This window comes from Camarhynchus parvulus, chromosome 3 (assembly GCF_901933205.1).
Source record: "Camarhynchus parvulus chromosome 3, STF_HiC, whole genome shotgun sequence".
Taxonomy (NCBI): domain Eukaryota; kingdom Metazoa; phylum Chordata; class Aves; order Passeriformes; family Thraupidae; genus Camarhynchus; species Camarhynchus parvulus.
In genome coordinates this window covers 62,759,867-62,783,070 of record NC_044573.1, presented here as the reverse complement: position 1 = coordinate 62,783,070, position 23,204 = coordinate 62,759,867, and the positions used below count along the sequence as shown (strand labels likewise).

Genomic DNA, 23,204 nt, shown 5'->3' with positions numbered 1-23,204 from the left:
TTTTTGGATTTAGGACAAGAATAAGATTGGTAACACACTGATATTTTAGTTGTTCCCAAGTAACACTTCTCAAAGTCAAGAACTTTCCAGTTTCCCATGCTCTGCAAATGAGCAGGTACGCACAAAACCGTAAGAGAGCACAACCAGGAGAGCTGAGCCAAACTGGCCAAGGGGATATTCCATAGCATGGGAAGTCATGCTTAGTACATAAACTGCAGGAAGCTGGCTAGAAAGTTGGCCAAAATCACTGTTAAGAGACGAACTGGGCATCAGTCAGAGGGTGAGGAGCAATTGAGTTGTGTGTCATTTGTTTCTCTTGTGTGCTACTTCTCTCTCTCCTTTTCATTACTATTAATGTTATCATTACCATTCGTAGCATTACTATTATTAGTATTACTATATTTTATTTTGTTTAAATTACTAGACTGTTTGTATCTCAACCCTTTTATTTTCCTGATTCCCCTCTCCATGCTATTGGGATGCAAATGGCTGTGCAGTATTTAGTTGCCAGCTGGAATCAGACTACAACAAAGACATGGGGTTACAAGATGTTTCAATTGTAATTAAAGCAGCAGTTTGTGTTCACACTCATACATGTGCATAAATTAAGTACCAAGTTACCTGGTTTTTGATTCTTGACTTATTGATGAAGTGGAGTCTGCATCAGTTACAGGAGTAGGTACTCTTTCTGAAAGCAAACTTGTCTGTAAAACAAAACCAAATAAACACCTCCTTAATATTGATGCCAGATGTCCCCCTGCTAGGGAATGACATGCAGTGACTCCAAGAGTCAGAAGGCTGAACAATTGCTTTATTAAGCTATACTATACTACACTACTATACTAAACTATATTCAAGAAAAAACCCATGACCCTTCTTCAGACAGTCACGATGCAGCTTTGACCTAATTGGTCAATCAGTCAAAACAACCAACACCAGTGTCCAATTAAGAAATCACTTTTGGCAAACTATTTCCATAACACATTCCACGTGTGCCAAACAACAGGCGCAGCAAATAGAGATAAGAATTGTTTTCTCTTCTTTCTCTGAGCTTTCTCACTGCCTTCCCCAGGAGAAATCCTGGGAAGGTTGTGCCTGCTGCTGTCTGTGAAGAGAGCTGCGGCCACACGTTAATGTTTATTTACAGCATTTTTAAACTCTAGATCTAATTCATTTTCTTGTTATATACAAAAGACAAAAAACCACAGTGATCTGGTTATAGTCCAGTCTTTGGTACAGAATACACTATTCCTTTATATTGTTTTTATTCCAGAAAAGCTTATTTTTTTACTTCTTCCTTGGGTATAAACAATTGTAAAGCTAGTACATTTTAATTTTTTTTTATTAGAATTCTTAAATAAACCTCTTTATTTCCAGCTGGAGACTGCCAAATCAAAAACTGGTATTTAAAAGTAAAGAAGGAAAAAAAGAAAAAATTGTAACACAGCTTTTTACTCTGTTTCTGTCACAGGTAATGGAAATAACAGCCTCTGAAGTCACCATGCAAAACTTATTAATTCTGCCACTTTTTATTTTATTTATTTATAAATTATATAAATTTATCTCTATTGATATGGGTGTCATTGGAGTTAGACATAAATATATAAATATTTTTATATTTGAACATTTAAATTATATTTTAAAATACCTGGCATGAAAGAATGCATATTCAAAATTATTTCAGTTGTTTTATGTTTATGGGATAAAAAGCAAATTACATCATTGAAATAAAAGTGAGAAGTTATTAATTTACTACCTTATAAATGTGATGTAAAAAATCAACAAAAGATTATTCAACTAGTCAATCATACTGGATCTGTTGTTCCCCTTTTATTATCATCTTTATAAATTCTCTCTCAGAATTTAATCAGAATCTACTGAGAAAAAAATAATTTCTTTCTCCATCAGTCTTAAAACTCCAGGAGACATGTAAAAGAAAAGGATACAAATTACCAGTCCCGCCATTAAAAAATTCACACTTCGGCTTGGAAAGAATCCACCATAGTCCACTGGTTTTGCTACACTATAAATGGCATGATATTTTATAAACTTCATGCATTTTAAAATTGAAAAATGACAGAAAATAATTTGAAAAGTAGTAAGATGATGGAGTTGACTTTGCTGTAATAGCTTGTTGAATATTAAAGTCAAGAATATATTGATTCTACTCCAGTTTATATCTGACTATCAAAGTGAAGTGAAGAAATAGCATTTTGTAGGGTAAACTTTGTTTTCACTCAACACATTCAGTCTACTTATCTTTTACATGTCAAGACAATTTGTCTACTAAATTATGTTCTATACCTTAATAAGGGATTTAACATGGAAAGAAGTCTTTTGTACAAAGTGTAAATGCTGTGTTTTATAGAGGAAATAACTGGAAATGCCCATCAAAAGCTTTTAACACTCTGGCCTGTGATCAACATTCAATAGACTAAGAGGCTAGTTGGAGTAAGACTGACAAGTTACACAATAGGAAAGCATCAAAAAAAAGATTGCTGAGTTACGTAAATTACAGCATGGATCAAGTGAACTAAGCTCCTTAATTCAATAAAAATCGTCGGGTTTTCAATGCAAGGAATAACATAAGTCTCAAAACCAACATTCTTTGATGAGAAACAAAATCTACTGTGATGTAATTATGATTTTTTGTAATAATATATTTTATTTTCAAGACAATGTATGGCTTTGTGGCAGTATTAATATATGAAACAGTCAGAATTACCTTCAAATTGGTGATTTAAGTACCTTCTATTCATGTTCTCCCCTCTAGTATTTTCTGCCTTAGTTGACATTGTGACTGTATCTTTAAAATATGTCATCATAATAAAAGCATACAGTAGAAGCATACAAGAAGGAAGAGAAGCTCTTCCATTCTTTTCCCTTGCATTCATTTTCCCTCCCACTTCCTTGCCTCCAGAAAAGAAACCAAATTTAGTTTTTTAGTCCATTCTTCGTTCTAGCTTGATCTGATCCCTCTCTAAGATATAAAAAGATAGTCCTATTTTTCAAGGTAAAGTGAATAATACAGCTAGGCTTTGGTTTTCCACTATGAATCCTAATATCTACAGTTTAAATATGCTTTCAGTTAAGCTGGAAGCCAAAGTTGAGATTTTGAAAACTGCATTTGCAGGATCTGCCATCATTTCTCCATCTTAAGTAATTTTTTACAATACACAAGGATTTTCACACTGCATGTGACTTTCAGAACAATGAAAATAGAACTGATGATGATGAGGCACTGGAATATCATCTTTTATGAAGCAAGGCTGAGAGAGATGGGCCTGTTCAGTCTTGAGAAGAGATGACTGAGAGGGGATCTCATCAGTATCTGTCAGTATCTAAAAGGAGGGTGTCAAGAGGAGGGACTCAGGCTCTTCTCAGTGGTGCCAAGCAACAGGACAAGAGACAGTGGGCAGAATCTGATGCACAAAACCAGAATGGGCAGAATCTGATGCACCTGAACATGAGAAAGAACTTACTTACTGCGCAGGTGAACTAGACCAGATTACCCAGAGAGGTTGTGGAGTCTCCCCCACTGGAGACACTGAAGAACCCTCTGGACACAATCCTGTGCCATGTTTTATAGGATTACCCTGCTTGAGCTGGGAGGTTGGACCAGTAGACCCACTATGGTCCCTTCCCATCTTCCCCATTCTGTTATACTGTGATAACAGAAAGCAAAACACACAGAACTGTTGGATTCAAGCTCCTTCATGCAGAAAAAACACCACACTAGCAATCAAACTGAAGTTAAAGTACAATCTAAACTTCATAACAAATCCATGTACACAGGTAAGACAAAAACTCCTGCCTGGCACTTTTCACTATGGTCTCTAGAGAATACTTCAATGTCACCTCACTATTTAACAAATAATTGCAATCTGCTATTTTTTTCTCTGTATCTCCCACCTGACACAAACCAGTTTAACTAAAATTTGATAAGAGCACATCTCAGGAGTATTTTCCTTCAAAATATCCCAAACCAAGAATGAAGGCAAGATCTGTGGTGGTCAGTGGTTATCATGACATCAAGTGACTTCTACCATCAAGGACAATGAATGGCAGGTCTACCAATGCATCAAAACTTCCTGTTTTAATCTTAGGCACAGAAGTCTCAAATTAAATTTCTGCTAGGTTCACATTCAGAAGGAAAATTTGCAAGTAGAACTTCATTTTTACAACATTTTCAAGTACTATTTAACTGCTTAAAAATAATTAACCTATAAGAACAATTATTACACAAGCTGAACCTCTCACAGTAAGATTTTTCCCAATCAAAAAGCAAAATTTACCTTTCTCCAGGCCTCTGCAATAGATTCATGCAAGCCATAAGGAATTAGCATCTGTAGGCCTTCACAAGTTCTGTACATTTGACGGCATACAAAAATGAAAGCTCCTTTAACAACTGGCATAAACTCAGATCCAGATAAAAGAGAAATGTCATCATGAAGAAGTTTCTTTGTGAACTGAACAAGTACATGAGCAGCTGTAGGACTAGAAATAAAATAATACGTTTAAAATTTTGTTTTGTAGTAAGCCTTGAAACAAATCCTCTGACTAAACTTATTTAAAATTTTTTGGGGAAAAGAAGCTTCGGAAAGAGACTATGATCCACTACAGAGGGACAAACTATGTTAGAACTTACAGAAACTTATGTCATCTTGGCAAATAGCTCTATGCAATGCAAAAATACATCCATTGCCTTCCACATAACCCACAGGACCGTGAACTACACAGACAGGTTTCACAGGAGTCCAGTTGGAAAGACAACTTGGAGATTTCTCCACTTAGAAGATGTACATTCCAAACATTTTCATGACCTGCAGCTTAGCTGTTTTCAAAGGCTCATCTCAGTTTTACTGCTGTTACAAGTTTTAGCATCAGCTAACTATATTTGACCCATAGCAGCACACTGATCCTAAGCTAGGTACAATGTTACACATGGCAGCTTCTTATCCAAGATCTGTCTCTACTAGATGTACTGAAATGTGAATGCTACATTAAATCTATTCTTTCAATAAATTTGGTTAGTTTAAATACTTATTCTAAAATCAAACAAAGAAAATTGAAGAAGAGAGGCCTTTGGACTGAAAAGTAACACTACAAATATAATGGAACTATATTCAGAGAAAGGAAAGCTCTCACATGAATTAGAAAAAGAAGAAAAACATGAAAATCTCCCTTATTATTAGCATTTCTTTACCTTGTCATTTCATCTGGTTCTACACGTAAAGATCTCCCTCATAAATGTTATAAAACACTTACTACTTTAATTTATAATCAGATATTTTACTCAAACAAAACCAAAAAGTATCACGTTATAGATAAATGAAAGATGAGCAAACGAGTCTCATAAGAGCAATGCAATTCATTGAAGTGCTCACTAATACCATCCATTAATGCACTCTTACATGTCTTTGGCATTTTTTTCATTTTCTCCATAAAGAAGAAGAGAAAGACCATCTTCTGAAGCAGCAATCCTTGCCAAAATATCAGCTACATCAAGTAAAGTGGATTCAAGGCAGTTTATATACACCTATTTGGAAGAGGAAAATAAAAAAGAAGCTTCAAATTCAATGGTTTTATGAAAGCTGTTTTTTCAAGTCTGTCTTAGGTATGCACAACCTGAAGGTCACCTTTCTTAACGTCTTAAACATAGTAAGTTAACAGCTTATGTTCAAATGTCATTACACAGAAATCTTCATCACAAAGGGCACTAATTCCCAATATTTTCATAATCGTTATAAAAATGTTTACAAGAAAAAAAAAACAAAAAAAAAAGAGAAAAACACCTTTTTTCTTTTATCAATCCAGAAAATAGTAGCTTTCCATGGAGAATTATATATTTTATTTACGTGAATTATTGAGAACACCTAACTTACACGTTGCCAACTGAATTAAAAAATAAAAGTAGGCTGCCTTTCAAATAGAAGGTAGAGAAAATATTCATCCACAAAATATCCAAGTGACAACAGAAAAAAGCCAAAACCAATGAAAAAAATTAAACAGTGTGTTTTTTCCCAAGGAAACAGTCTCACTACGGCACAATTTTTGCTACTATTCACAAGACTTCCATGTCAATCAATCACAGTAACGGACTAAACTATTCAATGCACACTATGATAGTCAATGTATAAAATACCACAGAAGTTACCACATTATGTGAGTAAATAAACCTTCTACATAGAAAATACGGATAAAGTGTAATATTCTATACATGTAAAAATCATTTGGAAGATTATTACAAACCTCTGTGCCATTCAGCAAACTTTGAACGGGATGGAGCAGGGCATCTATCACTGTGTCTGTATACAAACATTCAGCAGCACATCCTGTTTGATCACAAAAAACCTGCAGAATCTCCATAACAAGACTTTCTGGAGAATAATTTTCTGGTGAACACAAGAAATATTTATTTATATTTTAAGGTACACAAATACCTCTGTATGACTTATGTAGTTGCTTCTGAATTATTATTAATTTTGTTAAGTCCTGATTCAACATAGAGGGAGGAAGAAAGGGTAAGGGTGGAAGGGAAGAGAAAAACTGCACTAATATAACAGAGAAAATAATTGCAAAAGAAGTTATCATATGCCTCATTATAAGTAAATATATACACATATAAGGAAAAAAAAACATTTACCTGTATGTGCTGCCAAAGCTGTCTTTGGGTAACTTGGAGAGTAATAAATAAGTTGAACAAATAATACCAACACATCAGTTATGGATACAGTAGCTATAAAAAAAAAAAAAAGAAAGTACTTTGTAAATTAAAGACTAAGTTTAATATTCCAAATAAAAAATGGATTTTGTAAATATATGTAAATAATGCTTTCCTGTAGAGAGGAAATCAATTATGTACAAGTTATAAAGCAAAGGACATACACCTTCTTGGGACTCTACAAAGGTATTTCATGATCACCTTAATAAGACTTGATCTTGCTCTCAATTTAGCCAATTGAAATTTTGCAAAGTCTTTCACTGTAGCAAATGGCAGCCAACATTTGAAAATACCGGCTGTAGAAAAAAAGCATTACCTTTCTATTAGATTAAGTGAAATAACTGGTAAAAAGAGAAGGTGTCACACAACTCTTTCTCAGGTCTGGAACAAAAACAACAAATGTAGCTAAACGCGAGATAGGAAAAATTGCTCCAAGTTTATATGCAATTATGTTAAGAAATCAGCCACTTTGTGAGGAAAGAGTTGCCATCTATGAAGCTGAGAAGGACACTATTAAGAAGAAAAATGGCAAGATTGTTACATTTTATGGGAAAGAAATAAGCAACCACCATCCGTGGATCTCTGCTGGATGGGTGTTACGCTAGTAATGCATAAATGACAAAAGCACTTTATGAGTAGATATTTCTTACTCACAACTGTTCTACACTGGATCTATCAAGTCTTGGTCCTCTAACCAGAGGGACAAAAGGCAAATCACAGAATATTCAGTAATGTCTGGAATTATACATTGAATTAATAGAGACACTAAAGCAATGGAATGCTACAATTGCCCTCACACACTTCTGTTTGCCATCCCTGCCCCATGTAGAGTTCTCTGTCTGTCGAAGAGCTTTTCCATCTCATTTCTTGCGTCCCTATTAACACCTCTGTTCCACAGGTATGAAACTTTTTTTCTACTTTTTTTTATCTTAATTAACAGATTAAACTCAGAGCACTTGTTTTCAATTTGCAATTAGCTTGAAATACTGATTTTTCTTTCTCATCTGAAAACCAGTTTTGGCCCCTGGACATATCTCTCTTCCAACCAATTACATCAAATGGTTTGACAGAACCTATTACTCACACCTAGAAAAAATGAATCACTTACACACTGATCCAACTGTCCTTCAACACAAAATTAATGTATTAGAAGTAAAACACACAAACAATCCATTTAACCACATCCATCAAAGAATAAAAAACTGTGTGTAGATTCTCATATATAGATATATACACACATACACCACCTTTGTGTAAGTTTCCAGGTTCAGAATTAGTGAACAAATATTGTTCTTCAATATCCACAATATTGGAGTGAAAATATATAAATATATATCAAGAATGGATACAGTTTTTCTGAATAGGTTCCATTTTCCTCAACTCTCCTCCTACCTTTTTTATTTTTCAGCTGTACTGGAAAGAGATTCTGGCCTTCCTTATAGATCAACAATCTTCCTAAGAGGCACAGTGAATGAACAAAACAGATGTACTGCAATTCTGGTCCAGTGTAAGCAAAATCCTGCGTATCACCTATAACAATAAAGCAAAAAAAATTAGAACTTTACTCTTGTAGTTTACTTCACAGTACCTAGCTGCTTCCTGCAACACAAGCAGATCATTTTGGACATAAAGACAGCTTAAGAAATTAACCACTGCTATTAGTTTTCTCTTAAAAGACAGTCATTCAACATCTGAGGAATGGAAGAGATAGAATGTCTTCCTCTTGAAGTAGCATGCTCAAAAGCCTAAAGAATGTGGATGTGTGCACATATACTGTGAGACATGCAAAGATACTCACTACAGTGCTGCTGAGAAAAGTCACCGACTTTTGAATTTTTATTAACTGCTGCCTTGCAAAATTCAAAATAATCAAGACATTGCTGGACTGCTGCATTAATCTGTGGAATAAAACACAAAATAATAAAGTACCTGATATTTCACAATAAACTCATTCTCTCCTGCACCCAAGTACTGTCCCTTAACATAAGAACTTAAATATCCACTTCACTTCAATGACTTCATTTTTCAGTGCTTTGGATGTATTAACCAAGAGAAGGCAAACTTTTACAGGGCTATTAAAATATATCACATTATTACATTATCACACAACCAGTTCTATACACATAAAGACAGTCTATGAAAAAGAGTACAGAGAACATGGAAGAGTTTTGAGAAGTCAACAGCAATCTGTGAATGCCCTATTGTCATTACCGTGGAAGACTTTAAATTTCCAAAAGTGAAAACCTTTGTCTTGAATACAGTTAATAAACTGTAGGTTTGGTTGCCAGGTGCTGTCAGTGCTATTACTGTTCTTGGTGGTGTATCACTATCATAGCACTATAATCTAACCAAGGTATATAAAAGTTTAAAAGTTATAAGCATTGTTATAGCAAGGAAACACAAAGCACACTGTCGTGGTTTCAGGTGGGATGGAATTTATTTCTTCTACTCCCTTATGATCTGAGAAGAATAATTAGATTCATTACAGCTTGGAGCTGCCAAGATTTATTCACAAGTGTAAATATGCAGGCATACATAATAAAAAAAAACCCAACCTTAATCAGATGCTTACCCTTGCTTATAAATTAGATTACACTACCCTGCTTATGGACTTTCTATTATAAACTCTTTGTTGCATGGATCATGCTTTATTCTATGTCCTTTTCTATGCACACAGATAAAAAAGAAAAAAAGTCTCTCATCTGCATCCTTTCTCTATCTTAAGGTTTTATTGGTCCCATATATTTCACATTTGATTTCATTTGTATGACAAGATTTTATAAAACATAGCCAAGTCCTGTTTATATGCATGGATCTCATATCTACAGTGGTCTTATTAAAAACAATGAAAATTCTACCCCAGTAAAGAGATCTGCTCGTACAAAATATATAATAGGATTAACAACTATATTACTAAATATATTTTCCCAGTTTGATTTAGCTTGCTGACTTTGAATCCTTTATGCTTCAGAGAATACAATGGCAATTTTTTTAGCCTCTTTTCAACAAAAATCAAAATTTAGCACAGTGTATTTGCAATATTTATCATGTATCATTTGTCATTTTTATGCTTTTTTGGAAACAATTCTAAATATGAATGAAACATAACAAATTAATAAATTACAATCCTAAGTAAACACCTGCAATAAAATATCCAAATTGCCCTTACACAGAGCTGGCCATATAAAGACTAAGTTGCAAGTAAACTTGCCTTGGTAATTCATAGAATCATAGAATGGCCTGGACTGAAAGAGACTCAAAGATCATCTAGTTCCAAACAGTGTCATGGGCAGGGACACCTTGCACCCCCATCCAACCTGGCCTTGAACTTCCAGGGGAGGGGCATCCACAAATTCTCTGGGCAATCTTTTCCAATGTCTCATCACCCTGACAGAAAAAGAAGTTCCTCCTCATATCTAATCTAAATCTACCCTCTTTCAGGTTCAAGCCATTACCCTGTGTTCTCTCAATAAATTTGACTTACAGACAATTACTGCATATATAATCAATAAAGTATATTAATATAAGTACTTACCAAGGATTTATATTTCCTTTCCAGAAGCCTAAATACCACTCTTCTGCTGTAATATGCATGCTTGGATGAAAAAGAAGATGTAATGTCAACTACAAAGAAATGTTCTGTTTTTTAACTAAAAAGTAGAAATTACCTCTCATTCTGTTCTAGTAGAGATCCCATATACAGTACATATTCAATGAATTCCAGCTTGTGTAAGCCACTATTATACTCAACTGAGACTTGTTTGCAGTACATTTATGACAAAAAAAGGCCCACATAATTAGAAGAAAGTGTAGCAGAACATGTAGTTAAAAGAGAAAACCAAGAAGTACACAAATGCTAAACTATACATTTTGAAATTGCCAAGTAAATCCTAAATTGTAAGTTTATATATGGTAGGCTGGAAAAAGTTCTACTGTCCACTGAAGTTAGCAAGTTGTGTCTAGTGTGTAATATATATGTGTTCTTTCATGCTCATCACTTCTTCCAAAAAAAATACTTGCATCTTTTGATGGCTGTCAGTCAATTCTTCCAAAGGGAGCGAAGACACAAAGCACAGAAAATACTCCTAAATTTCATGAAAACAAGTAACTGAACAGAAATTGAGGTGGAGAGTAATATTGAAAAGCAGTGGACATAAAAGTCTAAAAAAAAACTGCACTTCCTTAATTACAGTTCTCAGTACAGGCTGTTATAGGACACAATAGGTCCATGATGTCAGAACCGTACCTTTTCAAAATAAATGTCTGACATGAACAAGTTATGTGTTGTTCAGTTGCAAGTTATTGGCTTACCGTCCACTTCTTAAACCACACTGCTTTGATATCTAGCAAAGCCAAGAAGTGCATTGGACTCAAGAAATCTGGAGAGGCAGGATGATTAGGCTTGTGTTTCAATGACAAAAGTGACAAGGTACTCTCCACTACTTCTTCCATATACCTTATGATACAAATAGGAAAAAAGGGACAGGAAACAAAAAAATTACTGAAGTCCTTCCACCAGTTATAGTTAAGAACAATCTTCTCATAAAACCTTGTTCAGATAAATTGTAAATACCAACAGCATTATCTTTAACTTGCCCTTGCATGGGCATTAATTCTTTGTAATACCACAAATAAAACTAACATGCATCTATATTCTCCTAAGTTGTTACAGCTTCTAAGTGTATTACCCTTGTTACGCTTACATCCAAATTATTTTTTGTTCAAAAGTACTTAGACCACTCCAAAAGATAAATAAGCAGCTAAATATGACTACTCCTGTGCAACTTCCTCATTTTACTTTTCCCACCCTCTACTTTTATTTCCCGTATTGTCACTGACCAGCCACTGCGCATTCTATAATCAAGCCTTTGCTAAAACTACATGCATCTTATTTTATGTCAATACCTATTAAATTAAGAAACAGTTACAGGGTTTTGGAGGTGACATACTTTTCTGGATGTCGAATCCAGGAAGATGGTGCTTCTTTTTGGTACTCATTTAAAAGGCGAACCTGAAAACATAATTAAAATTAAAAAATAATTAATGCACAATGTTTTGGTACTGATAGAAAAGGTACAGAAAGTTCATTTATACCTTTTTAAGTAAACGATTTACATCTGAGTTAGATACATCCAGACCAGCTGAAATATGAAGAGAATAGTCTTCAGAAAGAAAGTACAACTCCAAGTGTCGTGCTAAAAAAATAAAGAGAAACCAACAACAAAAAATCACTTCAGCTCCATGACAACAGGGACAAAACAGACTGTCTTATACAATCTTCATTATAAAATTTAACTTTTCAAAAAGTACATAACCCATGAAGTTTGAAATGCAATTAAATGCACATACCTAAACTTGTATAGACTTCTTTTGTCATATTAAATGGAGAAGAAGAAAAGGTTTTTGCATAGAACCTAAGAATTTTCTCCTAAGGGTGAAAAAAGCAAGCAACATATTAAATAGTCATTAACTGTGCATTATAACTACAAAATAATCAATATATAATTTATTCTTAATATTATATATTATTCATCTAGACATCTGTGCAGATGTTAAGCATGTTTTATAAAAATATAGTTTCTGATCACAGAAATCTCCAGTTCAAAGGAAATTTTATTCAAATACTTGAACTACAGCACCAATGTAAAGCCTCACTGAGTTATAAAATAGACCACAGAACATTACTTTTCCATTCAGAATCAGTAACTTGTAATTATCACTGTTTTAAAAGAAATTGTAGAACTCATCTGAAAGAGAAATATATGACAGCAGCTGGGGCAACTTTCCTGTTTATTTGGTAATCACTTCAAAATTTGAAGAAGCAAAAAATTTAATTGACATAATAAATAATCTAAAAGCCATTTAAGCAGCTGTCATTTCTTTTCCTCATCACTGCCTGTGTCATATTACTATGTATCATTTTCTCATCGTCATGGAGCATAAACCTGACTTCAACAGGAAATATTAACATGACCTATTTTACAGAGCAGTTTTGTCCATTCTTTTTACGTGCGTTTCTGCTAAAAGAAATTAAATGTCTTCACTGCCATTAAAAGAAATGCAAATGACTACTTTGGTGTCTCAAAATCCTATTGAAAGCCTGTTGCAGTCCTGTAAACCAAAATGTACTGGAATCCTGTAATTCTGTTACTTAAAAAAATAGTTTATGTGATTCACACACAAATAATAAAATGTCTTGAACCCTGCTGGACTACTTATAATATGTAAGAGGTGTAACTTATAATATGCAAGAGGCAGTCCTTTCTTTGGATACAAATCTTGTAATTAGATACAAAACATTCCCTTACACTGAATGTTGCATCAGGATCTGCCAGAGAGATTGTCAGATGCTTACTCAGACTTGGCCAACTCTCAGAGTTCAGGATATCAGAGGCAGGGGCTAAGCACAGCGTCTGCAAAGCTTCTTGGCGAACCTGGAGCAGTCAAAAAGATAAACACCAAAAATCCATTCACAGCAGCCTCTGAAATATGTAATTTACAAGTCAGAGGGAGGGAGGGAGAGAAGGAGGGAAGACAGGAAGGAACAGAACCTGGCTGTAGAACAGCAAATACTTATCTTCTGCTATATTTTTTATGGCTATTTAGACAAAACACTACATCACTCAGTGGGGAAAATGTGTGTATTCGAAGAAGTAATAAAACCATTTTAAATGGGTTTTCAATACTGGACACAAGGTTTATGTTCTATTTTCTGGCTGTAATCAAATATTTTGAAACTGGGGAATATAGCTCCCTAAAGCTCTCAGCTAGGAGAAGCAGACACAGTTATTAGACATAGTGTTTTGCTGCTGAATTTTCATCAGCATTCTAAGTAATTTCAAGTAACTTTTTTTTTCAATTCATAGACAACTATTATCTCTAGCAATTTATTTCATCTTACTGAAACAAACTGTAAGACATTTTAATAACATTTAATAGAATCAGACTTTTAACCTGGTTTTCTAATAAAAAAATTGTTTGTACCACCTCCTAGCTACCATGCCTGTTTCAGCTGCCAGACAAGCCCTGACAAGTCTTATCAAGGCAGCACACTCAAACTGGTATTTTTTCAAGCTTCAAAAATACCAGCAGCTGGTGATGATTGTTGGTTAGAGACACAAATTAGTACCGCCACTGACATAACAGCAAACCTAACTTGGATTTATATTTTCCATTTGGCAGCAAGTTGTCGGCAAATCAGCAGGCACCTCTCTCTTTGGACAGGGGTAACTCAAAGGGCAACATGGAAGTTACCAAGAAGGGCAAGGGACATGTATACAGGACAAATAATGTTCAGTAACTTTATTTATCATGGAACAACTTTTTTTTTTAACTAAAAATGCCAATCTATAGCACATAGATCTCTAAAAAATATAGATACTTGCAGCAACACTAGTTTTTGAACCAGATGGTTATAAACAATGAAATATTGCACTGTAGAGTAGCTTCTGCACTGAAGGTAAAATAAATGAACCAAAAAATAAAGTTTCCACTCAGGTACATAGGAATTTGTATGTACAATCAGGGTACTCTACAATATGCAATAAACATTCATTTGTATCAACATTTCATTTCTATTTTTAAACTTACTTCCTTGGGCTGACTAGGGTCAAGCTTTTCTGTGAGCAGCTGCAATTGTTCTTGACTCATGAATGCATAACTCTGTAATACATATTACAAAACGATCATTAGTGTATTTTATGAAACTGAACAGCAGCAGATTAAAATCATCAGTCTTTCTGATACCTAATTTACTTTTAATAATTAGGACTTCAACATTTATACTAATTTTACTGTAAAGTCAACATTCCAAATGTTTTCTGCTGTTTGCCAAAAGTTAAACTTACGATAATGAAATCACTATGACATATTTTGTTTGCTTTACTTCAAAGTTTTCTGTATCTTCAAAAAATCCCTTATAATAATTTATTCAGCAAGAAATGTAGCCTAGTACAGTAGTCTGGAAATGAACTGCACATTATTTGGCTTCTAAAATAAAATCACAAAAGTTAGATGATGTACTGATTTTATCTCTATCTTTCTATACCATACTTGGATAGGTACTTTGGAGCATATGGCATCACATTGATCTCATCTAGCACATGATGCCTAAAGTAGCTGTATAAGCTTAGTACTTAAAACTGAAAGAAAAGCAAATAATTTGGGTTTAAGATATAACAAAGATGGGAAAAATTAATCTTTCGCTAGGGCCATTCCATTGACAACAATTTTGCAGTATCATGCTTATTTCATAACACAGAGAGAAAACCCATTGTACTTGGTTGAAGGAGGAGTCACTGTCAGAACAGTTGTCTGTGTAATAGCCACTCTGATGTTCTTTCTTTGCTTTACTGGCCAGCTCCTTATCATGCATCCGATCTTCTTCAAACTTGTTAATCAAAGATTCTACCACAACCATCATGACATTCTTCAAGGCATGTATCATTTCTCTGTATCTTCAAAGTAAAGATGATTTTAATATATAAGAACATAAAAATTACTATGTAAAAAAAAAAAAAACAAACCAAAAAGAAATCGCTACATCATGAATAACTGAATATGAAATTATGCTAATTGGACTTGAACTTACTGAATTTACAGAAATTAATGAATACCAAATCCAAATCTAAACTAAGCAAGGAACCTTACATGTTTCAGTTAATGATATTTTAAAATCAGAACAAAGTTCCTTTTTTTCCCTTCCAGAACCATTCAATGAAATACCACTATCATAATTCTATTTTGGGATGTTCTTAAGAAAGAACAACATGAGTCCATCAAAAAGGAGGATCTGTCCCTGAGAAAACAAGCCAGTTCTCATCCTTGTTATTGTTTGTTTCTTGTAGTTCAACACCCAATTTTTCTTTTGCTATAAATCTTGAGCAGAACCAGTGGAAGTGAACATATCATCCTGATTCAAGATCTTGAGTACAGGTCATGAACACAAAGTAATTTTCTTTCAACAAAACCCAGTTTTTTTTTAATTTCCATAAATTGAAAAATAATATCCACAGGGAAGTAATTCAAAATTAAAAAATGCTTTAGAAAAGCATCCTATTGTAAAACATTGATATTTTATTTTTAATTATTTTTTACTTTAATGCTACAATTATTTATTTTACAGTCATCAAAGATACAGATTACCATACTGTGCTTTAATATCTTCCTACATGTCAAATTAAAAATATAAGATACATTTTTAGTTATTTGGAGTTTCTTCTGCCAATTTTAATACACACAAAACCCTAAGGCCCTGATCCTTGAAACAAAATTATACAAACAGCATAATCTAAAAAATGGTCATCCTAACATCTGTTTTCCTATTTTTTTATTTTGCAACACATAAAAATGACTGATGCTAAAAATCCTAAATATCTCAAAAATTTAACATATTTTCTACCTATCTTTTTTATGCAATTATTCTCAACCTTAAGTCCAGAATGAGACAAAGCATGACAAATTGCAATGTATGGTGGCAACATGGGAATTTCTTAGCAACAATTTTGGTTAAAGATTCAGAATTGTTATTGGTTCAGATCTTATTTTTTCAAAACACATTATGGAAAAGCAAAAGGAAGATTAAGACAAAGAAAAAATAGAGATGTGTATTACAGGTACATACTCACTCTTTTGATTCACGGGCCTTCTTAGTAAGATGTTGGACAAGTGTGTCATAGCCAGATATTTCACCCTGACTTTGAGCAGAGGTACATTTTTCTGTTTCTTCTTCAATCACAGGTCCCACAGTATTTTTTATGTATTGTCTAAGGTATTTCACAAACTCATAGCTGCAAGAAATATGCAAAATTAAAATGCTATATCTCTTTGACTTCACCATGAAACATTTTCAACATTATATCAACAACAATTATCTTCTCTCCCAGTAGATCTTTTACTCTGAGGTAAGAGTTTATGACTTGCATAGAAATAAACTTCAGGAGTGTAAAATAACATATTACAGTTTGATTTTCTTCAAAGTGGTCAGTATCAGCATATTGTAGGAAGAAATAACTCCAAATAGAAGAAACAAAACCAAGTGTTAGTTTACCAGAATGCACATTTTCACTTTGTGCTTCTTCTAAAAGTAAAAATCCACTCAGACAAAAAGGTAAAGATTTTGTAGACAAAAAACGAGTATCAAGAAGTTTCAAATTCCAAAAGAAACATTCCTTGTAGCATTCTAAACATCTCTTAGAGTATAAACTGTCTGGTAATATTATTTATGCATTATACATACAAAATTAGAAAATACACAGAAAACACCGTTTATAAATTAGAGCATATGAGAACACCTATGGCCTATGAAATTCTACGTGTAATGACAATACACAAATGTCAATCAAACTGACAAACAGCTCTCTGTGATTATACAAATATATCAAATTTAAGGATTCACCACTTTGCAGTCTTATGATCCCACAGACACTTGCTAACAGAATAGAATAATCAGAAGGAGATCTCAAACTAAAGACTCTCCTTGGGTCCTCCAACTTCATATTAGCTATAGAAATTGCTAAAGAGTACTGCTCAAAATAAATCAACTTTTCTTTTTGGCTAGTTCTGTGATTTGTATAAAGGGCAAGAGGCAAACAGAAACACACACAAAGAAATCATAGTTACAATAGATGCATAATTTTATTTTCATTTTATCAAAAGTAGATGCATGACTACTTCAAGTTAACTCAGATTAAAAAACCCAAAACACAAACAACAAAGCACAGAAAATTGTATCATGATAGATACTTCCTCACTGGATTGACTACCTCAGATTCCATCAGGTATGTCAGTATTTTTCTTTTCCCCTACCTTTCCATTCTTGTTCTCAGTGCAAGTAATAGAAATATGTCTCAAGAAAGATGCAACATATGTTTATTTTTGTTTTCATTTGTGAAATTGCACACAACTCTCCACTGCATGAAAGCTTTCATGAAACTGTCTCCCCTTTGTTTTATAAGGGCAACACTTCCAGAGTATCTGTTTTTGCAGTGACTCCTTCACTCTGAAATATGCAGTAATCACATCACTATTCACATCACTACTTTTATGTCTGAGGTTCTAGTCTTCATCTTCTGCATTATTCTTCTACCTTAGACATGTTTTGTAACAACTATGCATTTCAGCAATGACAAAACTACTTCTTCACAAGCAGAATCAATTCAGACTGATCTGGTAGGACTTACAAAGGAATCACACTTTGGGGTTAAAAATACCTCTAAATGTAAAAGAAAACATGCTACTTACGTAGTTTAAAATCATTTTGTCTACTACTGCACAGAAATTTTGTACTTGATTCAATTTTCCTTTTTGTTAGCTTTCTGAGGATCTTGCATTTCTGTCTTTTCTACATCAAAGTGGGAACAAAGGGGAAGGCCTCAAAATCTGGTGAAATTACTGTGTCAAAATAGGCATGGGGCAGAAACAATACTGTTCAAAATGCTGAGAGCAGCAGTGGACAGTCCAAAAGCAGACTACTAATTGTCACAGACATATTTTATGAAAAATCCTTTCGTTAGGATCTTTTCTCCTGAGAAGCTGGGAAGCTTCATCTTCTCCATGTTTTGCTGCTTTGGAATGTGATTTAGAGAATTTTTCACCCAGCAAGTGAAATTGTTTCTACTTGATGACCAATAACAGACACCTGTGTCAAGGCTGTGAGCAGTCACAATATTTTATTACCATTCCATTCCTTCCTTTGCTAGCCTTCTGATGAAATCCTTTTCTCTTCCATTCTTTTAGTATAGTTTTAGTATATCATTTTCTTCTAATATAATATATATAATAAAATAATAAATCAGCCTTCTGAAACATGGAGTCAAGATTCTCATCTCTTCCCTCATCCTGGGACCCCTGCAAACACCACCACAACTAACAACAGAGCTTGCAATCTGGATGGATAGGTTAAGGAAAAAGTTTCTTAATGGCCTCACTTATAAATGACCATATGACCTCTCTGACTTTCCATGAAAACCAGTCTATACTGCCATCGGTCACAAACAAGACAAGAATACCTCCAGAAATACTGCAGTATCAGATAGTAATCCTCATGTTCTGAATTTAAAGATCACTTCATTTTCCATTAAATGTAAATTAAAAGTGTTCTAATGAAAAGAAGTATTTTTAGGATCATGAATTTTCTAACATGTAAGAAAGAGCAATGGATGTCAAGGTTTCACTGCTGTAAAAGGAAAAGCTATATAGGCATTGCTTCAACCACTTACAGACCTTACTCCCTCACCCTGGGTATTCCATTAGGTTCTTCAAAAAAAATGACAGAAATAATTTTTTTGTTTGATCTTTATTGTATATATCTTCTCTAAATATTTTTTTTCTTTCAGAACTACATGTCTTTCAACTTTGACATGTTTACAACCAAATTATTTTACTCTCATGCTTGTCACCCAGCAACTTATTATTCAAAATTCACAAGAGTACAAGCAACAGCGTAATTCAATACATTGGTAACAAAAAATAAAACTGAACTAAAATACCTTTTAAAGAATCTTCAGAACACATGCAATCATCAAGATTTTAAAATTACAGTGAAATTTTAGATAAACCCTAGTTCAACTTCACTTATTTACTTTTACCTAACTCCTACCACTGACAAAGGAATGCTAATACCTAGGTAAATTTAAGAGAATGTAAATAGTGCCACTTCTGAAAAAACTGATAGGGAACCAGCTTTCTCAGAAGTCAGCTCACAGAGCTGTTCCTTATTAAAATGCCCTCAGGTTATTTCAGCCTGATATTGTCTTGGCTTGTCATAAACCATGTACTAAAAATCTCCTATGTAGTAAAAAAATAATCAAGTTATAACATCATGGAAAGGAAAGAGGAGCATGGGGTCTAGAAATTTACATTGCACGTGAGATCGCACTGTGAAATCTGATTTAACAGAAATGTGATGGGGATACATTTCTGTTTTACTTAAAACATAAATTAAAAGAATGATTGGATTAGATAGATAAGATAGACATGTTCAGTAATATAGGCCAGAGAGAACAATCAAATATGGAAGCCAAATGACCCTCTGAAAAAGTACTCTATTTAGAAAAACATGACTATGCTGTCTAGCAGGTGTCAAATATATCAAGAGTCTCCAGGGACTACTTCTTCTAGCTCCTTGTCACATGTGCATTTAGTACATTATTTGCGCACATGCATCAGAGCTTTGTAAATTCCTCTCTCACAAACAGCTCATGAATTACTACTACAGAAAAAATATAATAGCAAGATCGGATGGGGAAAAAAGCAAAGCAAGAAAACGGCAACATTAATTTTATTCTTTAAATTAGCATCATCTGAGAGTTGATTAGCGACAGGAATACCTACATATGTATAAATACATGCACATTTACAAAGCAATATAAAGTGTAGACATTTCTCAGGAATAGTACAGTTTAAAACATATCAATTTCTTCAAAAGACTAAAAATAGCAAAAAATATTTTTACTTGTGAAAATTCTCATCCGTTTCCTCCAAATGCAAGAGAATTTCTTCTGCACATTCTGCTGATGGAGCTCCAGTGATTTTTTCCTTTACACTCTGCAGCAACTGTCTAAGCATAGACTGTAACAGAGCTTCATCTTCGCTTGTAAAGTGAGACATCTGTAGAAAACAAATTGAAGAATAAGAAACTCTCGTAGTTTTGTTTTTCCTCAAGATGCTAAGAAAAGCACAAATTCCTTAAATTGCCACTTTTTTTACTGTTACCAACAGGATTTTCATTGAAAGACATAATCACAGACAGGAAATATTTGACAGAGCTTAAGACCAACTGAAAACAAAACAATCAAATCAGTTTCACTAAAACTCCTGATATTGTAGCATAATATTCTTAAAGGAGATATTACACTAAGAAAAGCTTGAATATTCCTATTTGTACTTGCCCATGATAGAGGCATAAGACCACATCGTAAGCTAAAAAAATAAAAAGAAGGGAAGGTTTAACAGATGTAATGACTGTATCTTGATAAGAAAACCTTATAAATAATCTTTCACCTGCTTATCATCCACTATTACTACCCAGTTCTGACTTTGGAATCCCTCTACTCAGAGCTATTGCTGTGCCCATGACTGAAAGTGTTGTCAGCTTTTGCAAGCGCCAGGTGGAATTATCAGAACAGTTTAATTGCCCTGTGCTAATCAACAGCAGTGACCTGACAGAGGCCTGTCAAATTAAATGGAAACTGCTGGGAAAAACTGTGAGGAGAAGAAGCAGTAAGAAATTGGAAACATCTGCCAAGTCCAGAAGATAGACAATCAGTTAAATTTTCAAGAGCTGCAAAAAAAAAAAACAAGCTCATTTTTGACCTTTATTAATCAATGGCTTAAAAATCTTTATATGCCAAGGAAGACTTTCAAATCTCAGTGGCAGTTTTAGCTTATCTATTTCTAGCCTATTTAAGGAAAAATTACTTGGAGATATTTGACTTTTCTGAATTAAAAATTAAAAACTCTCTAAGCACCTGTGGATAAACAATAAACACACACTTGGAAGAGAAAATATAGCAAATTACTGTTTAAGTATCTAATAGTATCAATGAGAGGGGAAAAAAAAGCCATATAGCACCAGCTAGAAGAGTTATCTTTTATGAAAGGTAACAGCTCATCAAAGTAACACTCTTCTGTGGCAAGTAGCATAGTTGCTGAACATTTTACTTAGACCAATCATTATTCAATATTAACTCAATCATCTTACCAGAAATTTCATTAAACTAAACTCATAGCAAACAAACACAACACTCCATATCCCTTGCAATAATCTTAACTCACTGATTCGCAGCCTTCTTTTTCTTATAGAATCTCAAAATACTTAACCAAAGTCAATGCACTTTTAGGTCTGTATAAACATCAGACAATATCCTAATCCCCGGGGGAAAAAAATAAATACCAAGTATTTTGGTATAACTAAGCATTTTTAGAAGCGCAATGTATCCAGACACTCATTGGCAGTCAGTGCAAAGCCCTGCCAGGTTATTCATAGAGAGAAATCATGAGAATATTGCAACTCCACCTCCAGTTTACCTCGAAAACTCTTACCTGACTCATGTAATCACTAACAAAGATACATATCTAACATTTCATTTGTAAAGGTTTGCGGTTTGTTGCGCTTGGTTTTTTGGTTGTTGTTGCTTTGGGGGTTATTTCCCAGCAGGCACAGCCCCCATTCAGTTTCCAGGCAACATTTAAATAGTCATTTTCTCTCTAAATTACAACTTTACCCTAAGCCTAGTTTGGGCAGTCTTTTCAAGGTCCCGGCACTATCCCAAATGTAAATCCTGCCCCCAGGCAACGATTCAGAAGCGGCCTGTTGTTGCCAGCATTTATCCTTACATCAACCTTCGCCTGGGCAGGGAGGCAGTTTTAGCAACAAGCCGAGGACAGCCGCTCCCAGAACGCGAGCAGGGCGAGAATCCCTGCCCCTTCTGGCGCTTTACCGCCCGTCCTTCGGCGGGGCGGCAACCAGGACTCCCGGGACAACCCACAGAGGAGGAGAGCAGCCGGTCGGTCCAAGGGCTTCCTTCAGCCAGCGCGGGCGAGCTCTGCCCGGGCACACTCAGCTCCACCACGCTCCCCCCGCCCCGGGATCCGCGCATTCCCAGTCCCTGCCCGCAGCCCGCCGGGATTCACCTTGGGCGGCCACGGCCCTTGGCAACCGCGGCGCCGCCGCCGCCGAGTCTCGCCGGGCCCTGGAAACATCGCGAGAGGCCGCGTGAGCCGCCCGCCCCCCGCCCGCGCGGGATGGCGGTGCCGGGGTGGCGGCCGCCGTGAGGGCTCATCCCGGGGAGAGGCGGTCCGGGGTGTGTTTGCTGATATGGGCAATCCCAGCGCAGTTCAGGAGCACTCAGCGCTTCCTGGCTTCCTCTGTTCAGCCCGGAGTGGTGGCCCCCAGGTTTCGCACTGAAATCAAAGGAGTACAGTCAAGCCGTTATTCCCAATTTACATCAGCAGGGGAGCAGGTTGTCTCAGTAAATAAAGTTATGAAAGGCAAGGAATTTTTCAGCCCTCTTTGACTCTCCATTCCCTCTTGTGATGAAGGAGATATTACAAAGATATCAAATAGTATTTTTTCTCTCCGACAAATAAATTCATAACACAAAACCAGTTTAATATGTTTACAGTGTAACAGCAAAAGCAGTTTAATATGAAATAATTTCTATTAGGTCAGCTGTAATAAACCAGAATTTGGTTACCATAAACACTCGTAATGATGTTTTTCAGTGCTTGCATGCAAGGAGTTACATAGTGCATTATTATCCTTTCCTCCTACATTTTTCTAATGATTCTGATGTTGGGTGACGCTAATCTTCCATGATGATGTGTCCTTTAAATTTTAATCTTCCACATAACACTAACCTTCCATGAGGACTTGTTCCTTTAACTGGGCCTGTAGCCCCTTCAGTTAACAGAGCTCTACTTAGTCGTGGGGATCCACTTGCACAATAGAATAAAGCTTGTAAACTCCCGTATTTCTAAT

At 34.9% G+C, this 23,204-nt stretch overlaps 1 protein-coding gene across 4 annotated transcripts in view; it reads right to left on the bottom strand.

The window, feature by feature from the left end:
- Positions 1-22,442, bottom strand: part of TBC1D32 (TBC1 domain family member 32) — a 74,063-nt gene extending 51,621 nt beyond the window's left edge. For 2 of the 4 annotated variants that reach the window (XM_030945868.1, XM_030945871.1), the window contains exons 1-18: positions 22,358-22,442; positions 20,178-20,332; positions 16,351-16,512; positions 15,003-15,180; positions 14,315-14,386; positions 13,033-13,158; positions 12,074-12,152; positions 11,819-11,919; positions 11,674-11,735; positions 11,036-11,180; positions 10,260-10,319; positions 8,523-8,622; positions 8,117-8,254; positions 6,647-6,739; positions 6,253-6,395; positions 5,415-5,539; positions 4,296-4,497; positions 622-704 (exon numbers count right to left, since the gene is read on the bottom strand). In XM_030945868.1, coding sequence (XP_030801728.1) covers positions 622-704; positions 4,296-4,497; positions 5,415-5,539; positions 6,253-6,395; positions 6,647-6,739; positions 8,117-8,254; positions 8,523-8,622; positions 10,260-10,319; positions 11,036-11,180; positions 11,674-11,735; positions 11,819-11,919; positions 12,074-12,152; positions 13,033-13,158; positions 14,315-14,386; positions 15,003-15,180; positions 16,351-16,512; positions 20,178-20,332; positions 22,358-22,426 — 2,093 coding nt within the window. In that variant the 5' untranslated portion in view covers positions 22,427-22,442. Of the gene's footprint in view, positions 1-621; positions 705-4,295; positions 4,498-5,414; positions 5,540-6,252; positions 6,396-6,646; positions 6,740-8,116; positions 8,255-8,522; positions 8,623-10,259; positions 10,320-11,035; positions 11,181-11,673; positions 11,736-11,818; positions 11,920-12,073; positions 12,153-13,032; positions 13,159-14,314; positions 14,387-15,002; positions 15,181-16,346; positions 16,513-20,177; positions 20,333-22,060 lie in introns of those variants that run through there. The other 2 variants (XM_030945869.1, XM_030945870.1) reach the window with 2 other exon arrangements.
- Between the last annotated feature and the right edge of the window lie 762 nt (positions 22,443-23,204).